Below are 13741 nucleotides of genomic sequence, written 5' to 3' on the forward strand. Positions count from 1 at the left end.
TCGTGAGGGATGAAGTTTCAGATAAAGAAAGGCGGAAAGAAATAAAGGCCCTCCGTGGCATTGGGGGGGGGAGGGGGCGGTGCGGTCGCTGAAGTGGTCTGGCGTGGTCCGCTCCTGCTGCACGGCGGGCCTCCGGGGTCAACGGGAGCTCGCCCGGATTGACAAAGAGAGAGAGAAAGCGACGGGCTGCGATAACAAAGGCGACCACAGTGCGGTTCGGTGACGGCTCTCCGGGCCAGCGCTGACGAGCTGTTAAATCCGGCCTGGCCCAGATGTTGCGACCCCTGGAGATGGCTGCTACACTTGCTGCACTTATTTGGCCTTATTGGAACCTCATGTCGCAGCGCTACCTAGCTTACCGCGCTAACAACGGCAGCTTGATTGTACATGGTTCAAATAGAAATAACCATTAGTCACCACTTGCGTCTTTAACCAAATAGACAGCATCGCACTTACACAAACCCCGCCCCCTCGCAAAAATAACATCCGGACTCTTAGCCAGGTGAGTAAATGAATGCCTTTAAGTCAATATTTGAGGAAATACCGCCTGACAAATAAAATGAGATATACTATTTCAGTTCGATTTTTGAAACAAATTTAAACCCGATTGTGCTCAACATGGCTTGAGTCGTATTTTTTTTTTATCTTTCTAAGCAGCCACAAAATATTTCGAACGGTTCTTCTAGCCAAGCCAGAGGTGTCGTGATGGTCGCAAGCTTTACTAGCTCACGCCAGTGTGTGAATTGGACCCTCAGAAAGTAAACGGGGGCCGGTCTATTGTCCGTAATGGCCCCTCTTGTTCCCAACAACGACCACAGTGGGAATTTGACTTGCTCTGGGCTATGTGCATATGCACTTCCTTGCTTTCTTTACTACATTCAGCAGGAAACACAATTAGCCCAATCAAAGTGAAAGGAGTGCGGGGGTTGGGGGGGTGGGGTTGGGACGGGGGTAGCCACGCTGGTCGGGCTGGTGACGGCAGCATTGTCACAGCGGAGAGGGTAATAGGTGTTGCCCCGCGGCTTTTTGATGTAAAAGAATTACGAATACGAGCGGCATCTGACTCTTGTTAAACGCTGGACGCCGCGTACAATTAAAGCTATACGGGCCGACGTGGCCTTGTTGTGAGGATACATTAGCAGATTAGATTTGGAAAGGGACACGTGTGTAAAATATGGCCAGTAAATATTGTTCAGCGCTAATGCCGGCGTTTTAAAAAGCACGTTAGCGCCAGTCTATTCAAAGCGGCGGCGCAAAGATTCACGACCGGTCGGCAAACTGCTGCGTGAGCCGGTTTTGATGAATAGAGTCATCGGCGGAGATGCGCCGTTTGATTTCCTCCACTGAAAGCCTCTCGCTCGCGTGTGACCTTTCACCCCGTGTTGAAGACGTTCCCGTACCATTGAATCATATCGGTTAGCCAATGTTAGCACGTGTGGTTATTTTCGCCCTTTTTCGAACTACAAATGCCGGAAGAGTCGTACCGAGTTCAAGAATCAGGAAATTCTTTAACATTTTGGTTGTTTCGGAGTTGGAGGGGGGGCGGGCTTAGCTCGCCCTCTGTTTCCAGCCCTCTGAAAAAGTAGGCTCACTGGATGTCCGTAGTCAGCAAATGCAAGGGGTTGCGGACAAAAGGTCCATTCTGGCAACAATAGGGGGCATTTAGAGCGTCACATACCCTGGTTATTCTGAGGGTGGGGATTTTGGGCTGGGGGCGCTGAGGGAGCAAGAGGAGATAGCAGTGAAGGGGGCGGGGGACTTCAATGGCGTAAAAAAAAAAAATGCTATCTAGAAAAGGGTTAGCGGTGTCCAAATAGCTAAGCTTACCTATGGGCCAGGGTCAGAGGTCAGGTGCTAGACACACAGAGCAATCCCTGTGTTGGACTGGATGGACAACATAGCTGTCTGAACGTAACACCTGAACAATCTGTTAGCGAGGCTGGAAATTAGAGTGAATGCGTGAGATGCAGAGATAAGCTTTGGGAAGGAAATGAGCTCTCGAGGCGGTCGTCTTCTCCAGGCCCCAACGACAAACAGCCGTCCTAGTCGAAGTCGTTTTTCCAGCTCGCATACCAATTTCTTTTTTTCCCATCTCTTGAGGGTTTAAGCCTTCTAAACAGGTCTATCGTGATGAAGAAGCTTTATATGGCCCCAACCGCGCCCCGTTTGGGTTCAAAAGTCACTAAATTGCCCCCTCAAGAAAACACCTGGCTGTTTACGGAGTCTCCTAAGAATTTCGCTTAACAGCTGTTTCATAAATCAAGTTCTACGAGACTCTTTGAAGGCCCATAAGATACGGCCGTCAAGTAGATGTTAAAAATACATTTTCAAATATATTCTTTCCGCCACCATGTCAATATCTGAGTGGAAAAAGGTCCACTTGTTTTTTTATTTTTGAAAGAGAGAGAGAGGGAAGATGATCTGCAGCGGTGCACAAAGCAAGGGTACGAGCACCGGGACACCCCCCTCCTGCCCCCCCCCCCCCCCCTCAGCCCTTTACAATCGGCCTTGAGGATCGTTAAGTGATTGTATTACACAGAACAGGTGAACTGCGTCTCTCCCCGCCTCGTCTTTTATATTTGGGTCCCCATTATGATTTACGGGTCTATTCTTCTCGGGCCGCGGTAACTTGTGCTGTTCATTTGAAGGCGGGCTGCTCGCCGCCATTGTACCTCCTCGACTTTGAAGTGCCCCGGTTCTTAAATGAGGATGAGACGAGGAGAGTGGATTTCTACTGAAAAAAGAAAAATGGGGGCTCTTGTTTCTGACAGGTGTCTTTTGTAGAAGGGAGTGTGCTGGGCCGCTGTTTTGTCCCAGCTCGGGTTCCAGGCAACCCCATCACCTGCTAATTGAATAACACTAGCTTGCCATCTGTGGAGATTTAGCCCAGCTGACCTCAATGTACTGTTTCGATGACTCGACGATACATCCGAAAGTCGACGCCGTTATGACGTTTGGAATTGCGAAGAGTTAAAATCCGAGGTGGTCAGCTGGAGCGCGCACATACCCGAGTGCCGTCATGCGCGAGCTAATCGCATCAGATGTTATCTCTTCATTAACTCCAGTCTAAACACTTCACCCGGGTTTAGCGCCACGGCTTGTGAAAATGAGAGAAAATCAAGCGTAACGTTGACACGGGGGGGGGGGGGGGGGGGATGTTTGCGTGTTATTTTTTTGTTGTTGTTGTTGGGTGTGTGTATCGCCGCTTGCTATTTAGGAGCCCGCCGGCGACAGAGATAGCACCGACATGCCATCTGAGTCTGGCCCCAGGCTGGTGTTTTCAGTTTTGGGGAGGGGGGCGTTGTTGGTAGAGGGTTGCCGGACAGTACTGCAGATTCAGAGGTCGGGTTAGACCAAATACACCCCTCCTCCGATGGCGAGAGCCTGAACACACAGCTGTCCTCGGCCATTATCAATGATGGATGAAGCCACATCAGAGCATCAATGGCATGCCCCGACGCACCCCCCCCCCCCTTCCCTGTGTCCGTGTGTGTGTGTGTGTGTGTGTGTGTGTGTGTGTGTGTGTGGTATCTGCGACAAAGACTGAAGGGAATATCCCAGTGACATAAATTAATCACTGCCGGCGATTATAAGGACGGAACAAAAGAGGAAATGTGTGCTCAAGATGCCTCGTGCAGTAAATCCTCCCATTGCGCCATCGGTTTTCCAGTGGGCGTCGGCTTATCGCTGCAGCTGGCCTAACCGTCGATTTGTTTCCATCTTCCGGTTTGATAGCGCCACCTGTGATGCCCTGTGACAGGCCGGGATGTCTCGCTCAATTCTGGCTCCTTTCACGATTTGGAAATCGGCGCAAAATACGTGTTGAGGGTCGGATCCAGACGGTCGTGTGACGGATGGCCTTTCAATGATGTCCTCCACTCCGACCAATTAAACTAATCAGCGTCACGCCCGAGTTGATCGAAAGGAGCATTGTGAACGCTATTACCTTATTCTTCCGAGCCATCAAACCATTGTCCCCCCTCTACAAATCGAATTCATCCACAATTAACCTTGTGTGTAATCCCGGGGAGTTGGTTGATGGATGTCCGCAAAAGAGATTTAATCCCTGACAGAGGTTTGCGCTGATTAGATTAGTCTGCCGCTGAGTCATATTTTCAACAATGGCGAGGTCCGACTCAACAGATGTCAAACATATTAAGAGATGGGCATAAGCTTGCCTTTAAACGAGCTAATATTTTTTTTTATCCGTTTACATGGGGCAAATTATGAACAGGCTGCCGGTCACACGTCCTAATCTGCCCAATCTCGGTTTCTCAGGTTAAACCGGGCAGCGCCGTGTTTTTCTTAGCAATCTAATCAGATGCATCCGTTTGCATCCGTGTCGGCCCGCGAAGCAGAAAAGCGCTCGTGTTATTAAAATAGAAGACGTGTCTGGCACGTTCTGATCCATCACAGGCAAGTGACGGCAGGCAGACAGGCCTTTAATGGAGCAGTCACGGACCATAGATTCAGAAATGTAACAGGATAAACGTGTCACGTGTTTCAGGCTAACATTGAGCTAGCTTAATGTACACCAATGCTCAAGTGTAATTAAAAAAAATGGAGCAACCAAAGTGCCTTTGCATGATACTCCAAATTTCAAGGTCGCAAATTGATACAGTTTTAATTTGGGCATTTAAAACTAGCTGTAATTGTGACTAGTATCTGATGCGTAGTATCGGTACTCTCGTATGTCTACTGCCCCAAACAACAAATAATAAACTGTACTTGATTGTAAGACATCCAAATAGCCCCTAATCGACACATCAGAGTGCTTGCTTTGTCCAACTCATTGCAGTGTGTTCCCGTCTTTTTTTTGGGGGGGCGATATACACTTGCTACCTAGTGACCCCGGCTGTCTCGGCCTGTCCCGACCGCGCAGATGAGCGCCGCTCCGACTGATAGTGACGGCCGGGTATTGAAAGGCGAGCAACCCCGCCGCTCGCCCCGTTCTACGATTCATTAACCCGATTTCCACTGGGTTCTGTCCAACGTGTCAGCCAGGGCGCCCGCTGAGGATCCCGCCGCCCCGGCTCGTCTTTCTGCCCGCCATCAAACTGACAGATAACTGTCGGCAAGTGAGGTCGCGGCCCTTTTTTCATACGCTCTTTTACCCCCAAACTCCTTTTCGGGCTTTCTTTTTTGGCAATATAACGATGGGCGCTTATCCAGACACTTCACAGACCATTAAATCTGGAAGTGGTGCTTGTTTAGCACCATTTCGATTAACTTTTTTCTTTTTTTTAATTTTAAAGTGTATTATGCAATTGTTTCACCCTCTCTTACAGAGGTCAACTAGCTTCTAAAATGGAATTATGTAAAAAAAAAATTGCTTAATATGTGTCCAATTATTTTTTTAATTCAGTTTTGAGCTTTCACAGATTTCAATTCTATTCCATTCAAAAGGTTGCTTGAGCGTTTTTTGCCAGTGACAATTTGAGCAAAGGTCAAAAAGGTCAGCTACCATCCCAAATAGGATTGCGTTGAGCCTCGAGAGCTTACACACTTTATTCATCCCACCTTCTCGAGTATGTCAAATATCACTCCAAGATGTGTTTTAGCGGGTTTAGTTTTAATCCAATCCGATCTTTTGGAGGGTCAGGTCAACGGTCAGGCCTGTCGGAGTGATCAAACTCCCAAGCGGAACTAAACGGGCGTTAAAGCGCCGGTGCATGAAGATTGTCAGGAGCAATCAGATCGGCAAACAATGCACATGCTCCGCCGCATTTTTACGCTTTCTAATCTCGAAGACCGACCGACAATAGGCACCTTTAAAAAAAACGTATCGTCGATACAGGCCGAGTTGGCTAGCGAGTGGCTCGCCGTTAGCATAGCTACGCAAATGTAAACCGGGCTAGCAGAATTTGTTTTAATAATTAGCACTTCACAGTGGCTTTTTCCCCCTCTTTCTTCTCATTGTCGCACTTCTCTCCCTTCACTAATTCCGTTCTAATCATCACGGCTTTTTTTTTTCTTTTTTTTTTTTATCTCCCTCCGTCTTTTCCTCTTCCTCAGTCCGGGCCGGGCTTTCTCTTTCCAGCCGCTGTGTTGTGCGTCCAAGGCCGTTTTCTTCGTGCTCTTGAAAGGCTATTCATGGGTTCTTCAATGCGGCCCTATTACATTTGTGTGTAAGGGAGAAAGAGAGAAAGAGAGAGAGAGCGAGAAAGACAAATAAGGCGAGGGAAAGGTATGCTGGGGTTGGGGTGGGCCGCGCTACAGTACCATCTGTATGCAAATGTCTTCAGACTTGGTAAACTTTGATCAAACACGCAGGCCTCCCTTTCTCTCTCTCTCTCTCTCTCTCTCTCTCTCTCTCTCTCTCTCTCTCTCTCTCTCTCTCTCTCTCTCTCTCTCTCTCTCTCTCTCTCTCTCGTAGCCCCGACCCCTCCCGTCCCTGTCCACTACAGCGCAATTACTGTAAGCTTGCGTCTTTTTTTGGCACCGGACTGCCTGGAAGAAGTGACCCTCGACCCCTGCCCACACACATCCACATCTTCGACCCGCCCCTCAAATGCCCCTCACACACGCAGAGTCTCTAAGCACCTGCGGCCACACTGGACCCCTCAACAGATGGTGAACCCCCCCACCCTCACACACACATCACATGGCTCTTGGCAATGGGTGACGGGCATGCCTTTGTGCAGAGGTTGGGCACGACACACACACACACACACACACAGTTGTGTACCCATATACAGCAGCCATTGTTTGGGCCATATGGGGAGGTTAACATGTTGAATACAGATCGGGTGTCGGTCAGGACAATAGAAGTGCTGTCCCAAGTGTGCTCATCGGAAGTGAGGAAACAAAACAAAAACACGCCGCCTTATCTGTTGTGCAGCTTTCTTGTATGCCAGTCAAGAGATTTGTAAGCCCCTTAACAAGTGTGTGTGTGTGTGTGTGTGTCTGGCCTGTCCAAGCAGCCACCCATTCCTGGCAGTATAGATGGGTATTAATCAGGGAAAAGCCATTGCCATATGTTTGTTTAATTCTGTGAAATTAGCCTTGTTTCAGACGGGACGTAAAAAAGACAAAGCAGACTTACAATTGGTCATCCCGAGATGAGGACCACTAACAGTGGTGCAGCATTGTAGATTGACAATGAGAGTGTCCCGGTGCCTCCCTCACTCGGGTATCACCTGCTCCAGCCATGCCCAAATCCTGTGAAGTGTCACACTTCATCTGGATGCCTGCCATTTTTATTCGCCCTTGATGTTATTGTCGATGAATTTGTTTTCATCCGGTAACCTAGTAGGATAAGCCATCAGGCAGATGGCGAGTGGAGTGGAGGCGAAGGGGAGAGGCGGGGGTCCCGTGAGGGGAGCCACATACACTTTGCAAAGACACCAGACTCCTGTAGCATCCGCACACATGCAGACACCAGACCCCTGTTACGTAATCCACCAGTTGCACTCCCCCGCCGAGAGGCTCAGTCTCGAGCTGTCTCAAGTCCAAAACAAAGTCATCCGTCTTCATGTTGCGTCTTACGTAGATGCTGATGGCGGGAAGAGCACCGTCCCGTGCGTTCTCGGCTAAACCGGATTAATCAAAGTCATCGCTGATGTGTGTTTTTATTTCATTTAGTCTTCCCCCTACGTGTGCGCCCCGTCCCGTCCCAGACCGCGGCGACAGATTTCTCTTTCAGCCGTCTCCAGAAAACGCCCGGCTTGGCCCCTGAGTGGCACATAGTTGGGCTCAAGCCCGGCAATGAAAGGGGGGTGTGGGGGAAGCCATGTGGTTGATGTTGGTAAACAGTATCCAGGCTTGTCCTGGCATTGTGGCCGCCAGCGAGTGAGGTCGAGGGTATCGGGCACCCGGGGGCCACACACAGACCGGGAGGTGGCGGCGTACGGCGGTGGGGCGGGATCTTTTACAATAGATACACACACACGCAGATGCATTCATGCACATAGGCAGAAATGGACCGGGCAAATAAAAGACTCACTCTCTGTGTCTGCCACTCAGCAGCTGCTCTAGTTTCCATGGCGACGACCGGAACAATGTAGTAGCGAGTGGGTGTGCGTGTGTGCGTTTCGACGCACTTCAAGTGTGTTGAGGTGGGTGTGTGTGTGGGTGGCTGTGAGAGGCTACGGGGCAAACAGGATCCAGAACACTTTATGATTTCTTTGGAAAAATAATAGGGGAATTGTAAAATACTACATAAGGAGGGGTAAAAGAGTAACAACAACCAAGATGCCGGTTTAATGATGTCTATTTATTTGTCAAAATGAGGTATTTCAAAGTGCTATGAGTTGCAGCACTAATAAATGTACATTTGAAAAATCGGGAGTGGGGGGGGGGGGAAACATCTCATATCCATATACCCAGTTCTATGCGCCCGATAGTTACAAATATAAACAAAAGAAAGTTTGGGGGGGAAGGGGTGGGGGGTTAAAAAGTACATTAGGATAGAACACATTTGCTGTACAAAAGTCTGAGATAGAAGATGAAAAAAGATAAGTTGATATCTACCGGGAACTCATTTTCATACGAAAATATAAGTATCAAATTTAGTATGTCTCAGGTTCACACTAAAAAGCGTCAAAGGTCTGTAGAATTAGTAAAATGATACTGTACAAAGAAAAAAAAAGAGGAAGGGAAAAGAAAGCAATATATTGTTAGATTACAAAGTTCCTGACTCTCAAAAAGTGAGGCCTTACAGTACTTTTTAAAGGTATATAAAATTCCAGTCGAGTTATTATTGGCAGCTTCCTGACATGTATAGACTTATATAAAAACCCTAGGACAAAATTTATTATAAAACAAGGCAGATCTGAGTGTACTTTGTCTGTACATCGCTGGGATGGTGGATATTAAAAAAAAAACAAAAGTGTGCACACCCCTGTTTGGATACAACATTTTTGTGATATAAAAAAATGAGATAATTCATTTCAATCATTTTTTCCCCCCCGTCATTAATGTGCCCTATAACTTATACATCCCAGTTGAAAAAAGAAATATGTACAAAAACATAGTTGCATAAATATGCACACCCTCTTCAGATCACACCAGCTGTTCCACCTCATATACATCTGGACTCTGGGTGGGCCTTCTCAAAACCTGACTGCAAAACAAATTTAGTGGATTTGGATGCTTTGGGCCATTTTTTGTAATCATTGACTGTTATTGTTGTTTTTTAAGACAGAAGATTGTTGACATAAATGTCAGGAATAGCTCACTGAACAAGCTCAACTTTATTTCAGAGGCACTTTAAACTACCATTTGACATAGGATTCAATTTAAATTCCAGTTCTAAGAGGGTGTGCACACTTATGCAAACACCTCGAATTTTTGCTTCACCTCTATTGTTTTAGTCTAGTTGTACAAGTTATACAGTAGAAAATAATCTTGATTCATCGTCAGCTCTTTTTTTTCTTTACAAAAAAGGTAGCAGTCGAACCAGGGGTGTGTAGACTTTCTCTCCATTGTATGTACAAAAGTGTCTGGTAGAAAGGTGCACAGGTATACATCCATTTACTTGGCTGGAGCACCAGTATGATCGAGGAGTGAAAGAAAACCTGTAGTGGCATCATCATTTGTGTCCATATAGTCTTTTTTTTCTTTTTCGATTTCATATAAATTTGTCCGCTTTTGCAGTGGTGAAGGCAAAGTTAGAGTTGCGCACGGCTTCTTAGTTAAGTCGAGCGCTCCGAGCAAAGTGCCCTCCAACACCGGTCCCGGTAGGAATCCCTCTTGGATTCCAGGCTGGTGTCACAGTGAGTACAAAAAAAGCACTATGCATACAATACAAATAATACAAAAAAAGATATAAAAAAAAAAAGAAAAGCCTCTATTTCCTCATTCTTTATCGTTCCTCAATGTGACTGGATTGAAAAAAAGTAAACCCTAAACATTCTTAACGTCAACAAATGTGCAAAAAAAGTGGCGGCAGTGAAAGTCTCGACATCCCTGCGATGCGCATCCGCCCCCTCCGAGATGTTTGTGTACATGCGGGCCTGTTTGTCTGTGCTTAAGTGTGAAGGCCAACTCAAAGTTTACCCATCTGGAGTGGGTGGCTGAGGCGGCGGCGGCCGGGCGTCATCCCGGGAACGTGTGAGAGTGTTCTGGGTGTCGACGGCGGCCGATGCGCGTCAGCGAGTCCTGGCTAGCTCGAGCCTGCGCATCAGCTGCTGTCGGCGGGCCTGCAGCTTGTCCTTCTCCAGCTGCAGCCGCCGTTGCTCCCTGTCAAGGGAGCTGACGTACTCGGTGGCTTTCTTCAGGATCAGGACCTTAGCCGCCTTTTCGTTGTACGCCAGCTCGGGCACGTGGTCGCGCAGCGTGAGGAAGCTAGAGCGCAGGTCGTTGCGGCGCTGGCGCTCCAGGATGTTGTGGTTGCGCCTGCGCTCGCTGTCCTCTGAGTCGGAGCCGGCCCGAGGGCTGCTGTCTCCGCTGGAGCTGCGCTTGCTGCGCGGGGCTGAGGCGCAGGACGAGGAGGCGGTTCTGGTCGGCGGTCTCGCTGAGTCCGACGTCCGCTGCTTTTTGGCGGGCGGCGCCCGGTCGTCGTCTGACGTGTACGGAGAGGGCGCGGCGTAGTTGTGTTGCTGCTGGTGCACTGAGCTCCTCTTCAGAATGAGCTCCTGAGGGGCTCGGCTGACAAAGCGACCGGCCACGCCCCCCGCGGCGCAGACGCCCCTCTGCTCTTGACCTCTGCACGCCAAGGCTGTTTTGCTGATTGTGGAGCGCCTCTTTTCCACCGTAACCACGTCAATTTCCTCCTCGTCCTCCTCATCATCATCCTCCTCTTCATCATCATCATCATCATCATCTTCTTCCTCCTCGTCTTCCTCTTCTTCTTCTGGGAAAGTAAAACGGAATGAGTTCATCGGTCAGGCCCAACAAGCATTCTCAGAATGTGATACATGTGTACCAGCTGGTGACAGGTATGCATGCGTCTTATGAGAGACAGATAAAGCGAGCGTTGCTCAACACCCTTTGCATAAGCAGAAGCGCCTTAATGCTTAGTGTCTGTCACCGCTTGGCTAATCTGCCGCGCAGGCGTTGACACGTCGAGCAGCAGCGCAGAGCAACTTCTAATCGGCTTCGTCTGGACGGGACGAGTCGGAAGTCGCCCGTGGTCTGTCCCTGGCACCGACTTTGACCTTTGACGATGACGGACCCTCTTTAGGTTAAGCCGATCTGCCTAATACCCGTCAATGAAGTGTCCAACGAGAATACTTTCCAATTTGCCGACTATCCCGATAACAGTTGCTCGGTCTTCTTTTTGTTATTATTATTATTATTTGTATCTTATTGGCTGCGTGAGCGCTACGGACGCCGGCGTGCGGCAGCAATCGGATCACCGGCATTTTTTAAGCCCCCTCACCACCTCCCCACCCCCGGGCTTGGAGGGGCGCCAGGCAGACAGCTGTCGGGATGGAGCGCTCGCTCAAAGCTGTCAGCCCCCTTAAAAACACACAAAAAAGGAGAGAGGGCTGCAGAGGAAGCGTTTTGGCGAGGCTGCCTTGAGCGTACGCTCGGTGCCAACTTGGGGGCTCTTTGTCCTTTACGTAGTGTTTGTTTAGATTGGTAAATAGACATAAATACTCACTTCCCCTCTCGTGTCTCAAACGGTGCAGCATCAACATCGTTTTTTGTAACCCGCCGATGACTTCATCGCCCAATTAAATGAGTCATTGCAAAAAAATAAAATCCGTGATCCATAATCGACTGCAACATTTGATCACATCTTTTGTTATTTCACACTGTTCTACTTCGATAAAATGGAAAGCTTTTTGGGGGTTTTATTCACATGCCACTTGGGCACGCACAGTTCCCTATTTTGCCGCCATCTGCCGGAAAGGGGGGGGTGTCTGATTACATAAACTCAGTTCACTGTGTCACTTTGCCAGTGTGTGTGTGTGTGTGTGTGTGCGTGCGTGCGCGTGTGTAATCCGATTGCGGGCCAGTCATATGAACAAGTCATTCCAGGGTGCGCACAGTGCGCTTTTGTTATTGTTGGCTTTGGCGGTCAACTCGCCGTAGACAAAGACATTTGTTGTTGACATGCGCTCATTCTTACCGGAGTCGCTGTGGGCGCTCCCGTGGGTGGTTGTCGCGCTGACGATCGACTCCCCGCTGCCGTTCCTTTTGTTCACCGGGAAGGGAAACACCACGGCGGGGTCCACGCACTCCGACGCCGCGCTGCGGCTCATCGCTTCGGGCGCTTTTACGCACACGTCCCGCCTCCCGGAAGTAGTAGCGGCAGCAGAAGAAGCAGTAGCCGCCGTTGCGACCACCGTGGCCGTGGAACTCGTAATAGCCTTGCCCAATTTCTCCGTGACCGCCCTCTCCAGCTTCTCCCGGGCTGAGAATCCACTCCACATACAGTCCTGCAGGATGATGCTGTTTGGGTTTGTATCCAAAGCGGAACCGAACAGATCCAAATCGTCGGACGCCCCCCAGATATCGTCTTCGGGCAGGAGCAGCAGCTCCGAAGCCCAGTCCAGTGGGTCCCCCAAGCCGAAGCCCAGGAGGTCCCCCTCCGGGGAGGCTGCCGCCGCCGCATCCCCAGGTAGCGCGGCGCGGCTCGGGGAAAGGGGCGGGGTGGGCAGCAACTCGAATTTCTTCCAGATGTCCTCCCCCGGTGGCGCCGAGTCGGGACCACAGAAGTAGAAGTCGTCCTCATCCGGGTAGAAGCACGGTTGTAAAGAGTCAAACTCCATGTCGGAGTTTTTGCTTACGACCGCCGGCATCCTTCCCCCACGCTTGAGAAACCTGCGTGGAGTGACAATTGCAAAAACTTAGGGCACTCCTTGCTATACCTGGAGACACAGCCCACACACAGACACGCAAGTCCTCTCTCCACACTGCATTCCACTCTCACTGCCGTCCGTCCCTCGTGACTTTTTTCCACCCTCCCACTCCGTGCGTGTAAAATGTGCCACCCGTGCGTAAAAGATGCAAGTCTGCAACTGACAGCGCAAGCTTCCAATGCGTCAGCTTTGCGGGCGCGCTTACCTTATCCTGATTTGTGGTTGTTCACGCGCGGACCAGTTGGTCTCGACAGTGGCAGTCAGCAAGCGGCACAGACACCAGATGTGGAGCACTCATCGACGTGGGGAGCTCAGACAGTCCTCTGACATGCACCGTGGCCGGCTGCACTGTTTTACTCTCGCAAGGCGAGCAAGCAAAGGCGGGCTGGCTCCTCCCACTCACCGGAGCTTGGAGAAGGCGGAGTTGGGGGGGGGGGGGTGATATTGGGTGCATAGTGAGTGTGTGTGTATGGGGGGGTTATGCTTAAGGCTCGTCGGCCTCTTTCTCTCAAGGTGAATGGAGATAAACATTCAAAGCGAGACATAAAGACGAGTGTAAAACCGACTAGGACAAAAGGCTTTACGAGCCAAATTTACACTGTGTAACACAAGAGCTCTTTGTTGATGTTTACATTTATTGTATTTTTTAAGAATAAATGTTGAATAAATATTTTTGGAGCTATTTCAAATTGTAGGTACTGCAATTTGTTTACCGCAAATACATTCGTGGTTTTAAAAAAAAAACAACCTCCTAATATGGCTCTATAGCGCATCATATTTTCTCCAAATGGATTACAGTTACGTTTCCCTCCCATTTCTGCAATCCCTTTAGTCAGCAGCCTCTTTGGTGTGAAGTTCCGCAGCTTGTCTGGTTGCGGTTATTCATAGCTCACTGCGCCCTCTTGTGGCTACCTTTGGAAAGGCAGTCCTTTCAAAGTGAGACAATGAGCCATCCGGATGTGTGTTTTTTAAGGAAGAAACACAATTGG

The 13741-nt window shown here is 49.3% G+C and overlaps 1 protein-coding gene across 2 annotated transcripts; it reads right to left on the reverse strand.

Annotated features, from left to right (window-relative positions):
* Window positions 1-8196: 8196 nt before the first annotated feature.
* mycn (MYCN proto-oncogene, bHLH transcription factor) lies at window positions 8197-13115 on the reverse strand. 2 transcript variants are annotated; one of them, XM_061270414.1, is made up of 3 exons: window positions 12958-13115; window positions 12020-12714; window positions 8197-10792 (listed from the first exon to the last, which is right to left on the reverse strand). In XM_061270414.1, exons 2-3 carry the CDS (start codon window positions 12690-12692, stop codon window positions 10092-10094), a joined length of 1374 nt encoding a protein of 457 aa, XP_061126398.1. In that variant the 5' UTR covers window positions 12693-12714; window positions 12958-13115; the 3' UTR covers window positions 8197-10091. The 2 variants fall into 2 exon arrangements, with proteins under 2 accessions (XP_061126398.1, XP_061126397.1); XM_061270413.1 differs by having other exon boundaries at window positions 8197-10795.
* Between the last annotated feature and the right edge of the window lie 626 nt (window positions 13116-13741).

The sequence above is a fragment of the Syngnathus typhle genome, linkage group LG22, assembly GCF_033458585.1.
Source record: "Syngnathus typhle isolate RoL2023-S1 ecotype Sweden linkage group LG22, RoL_Styp_1.0, whole genome shotgun sequence".
NCBI lineage: Eukaryota > Metazoa > Chordata > Actinopteri > Syngnathiformes > Syngnathidae > Syngnathus > Syngnathus typhle.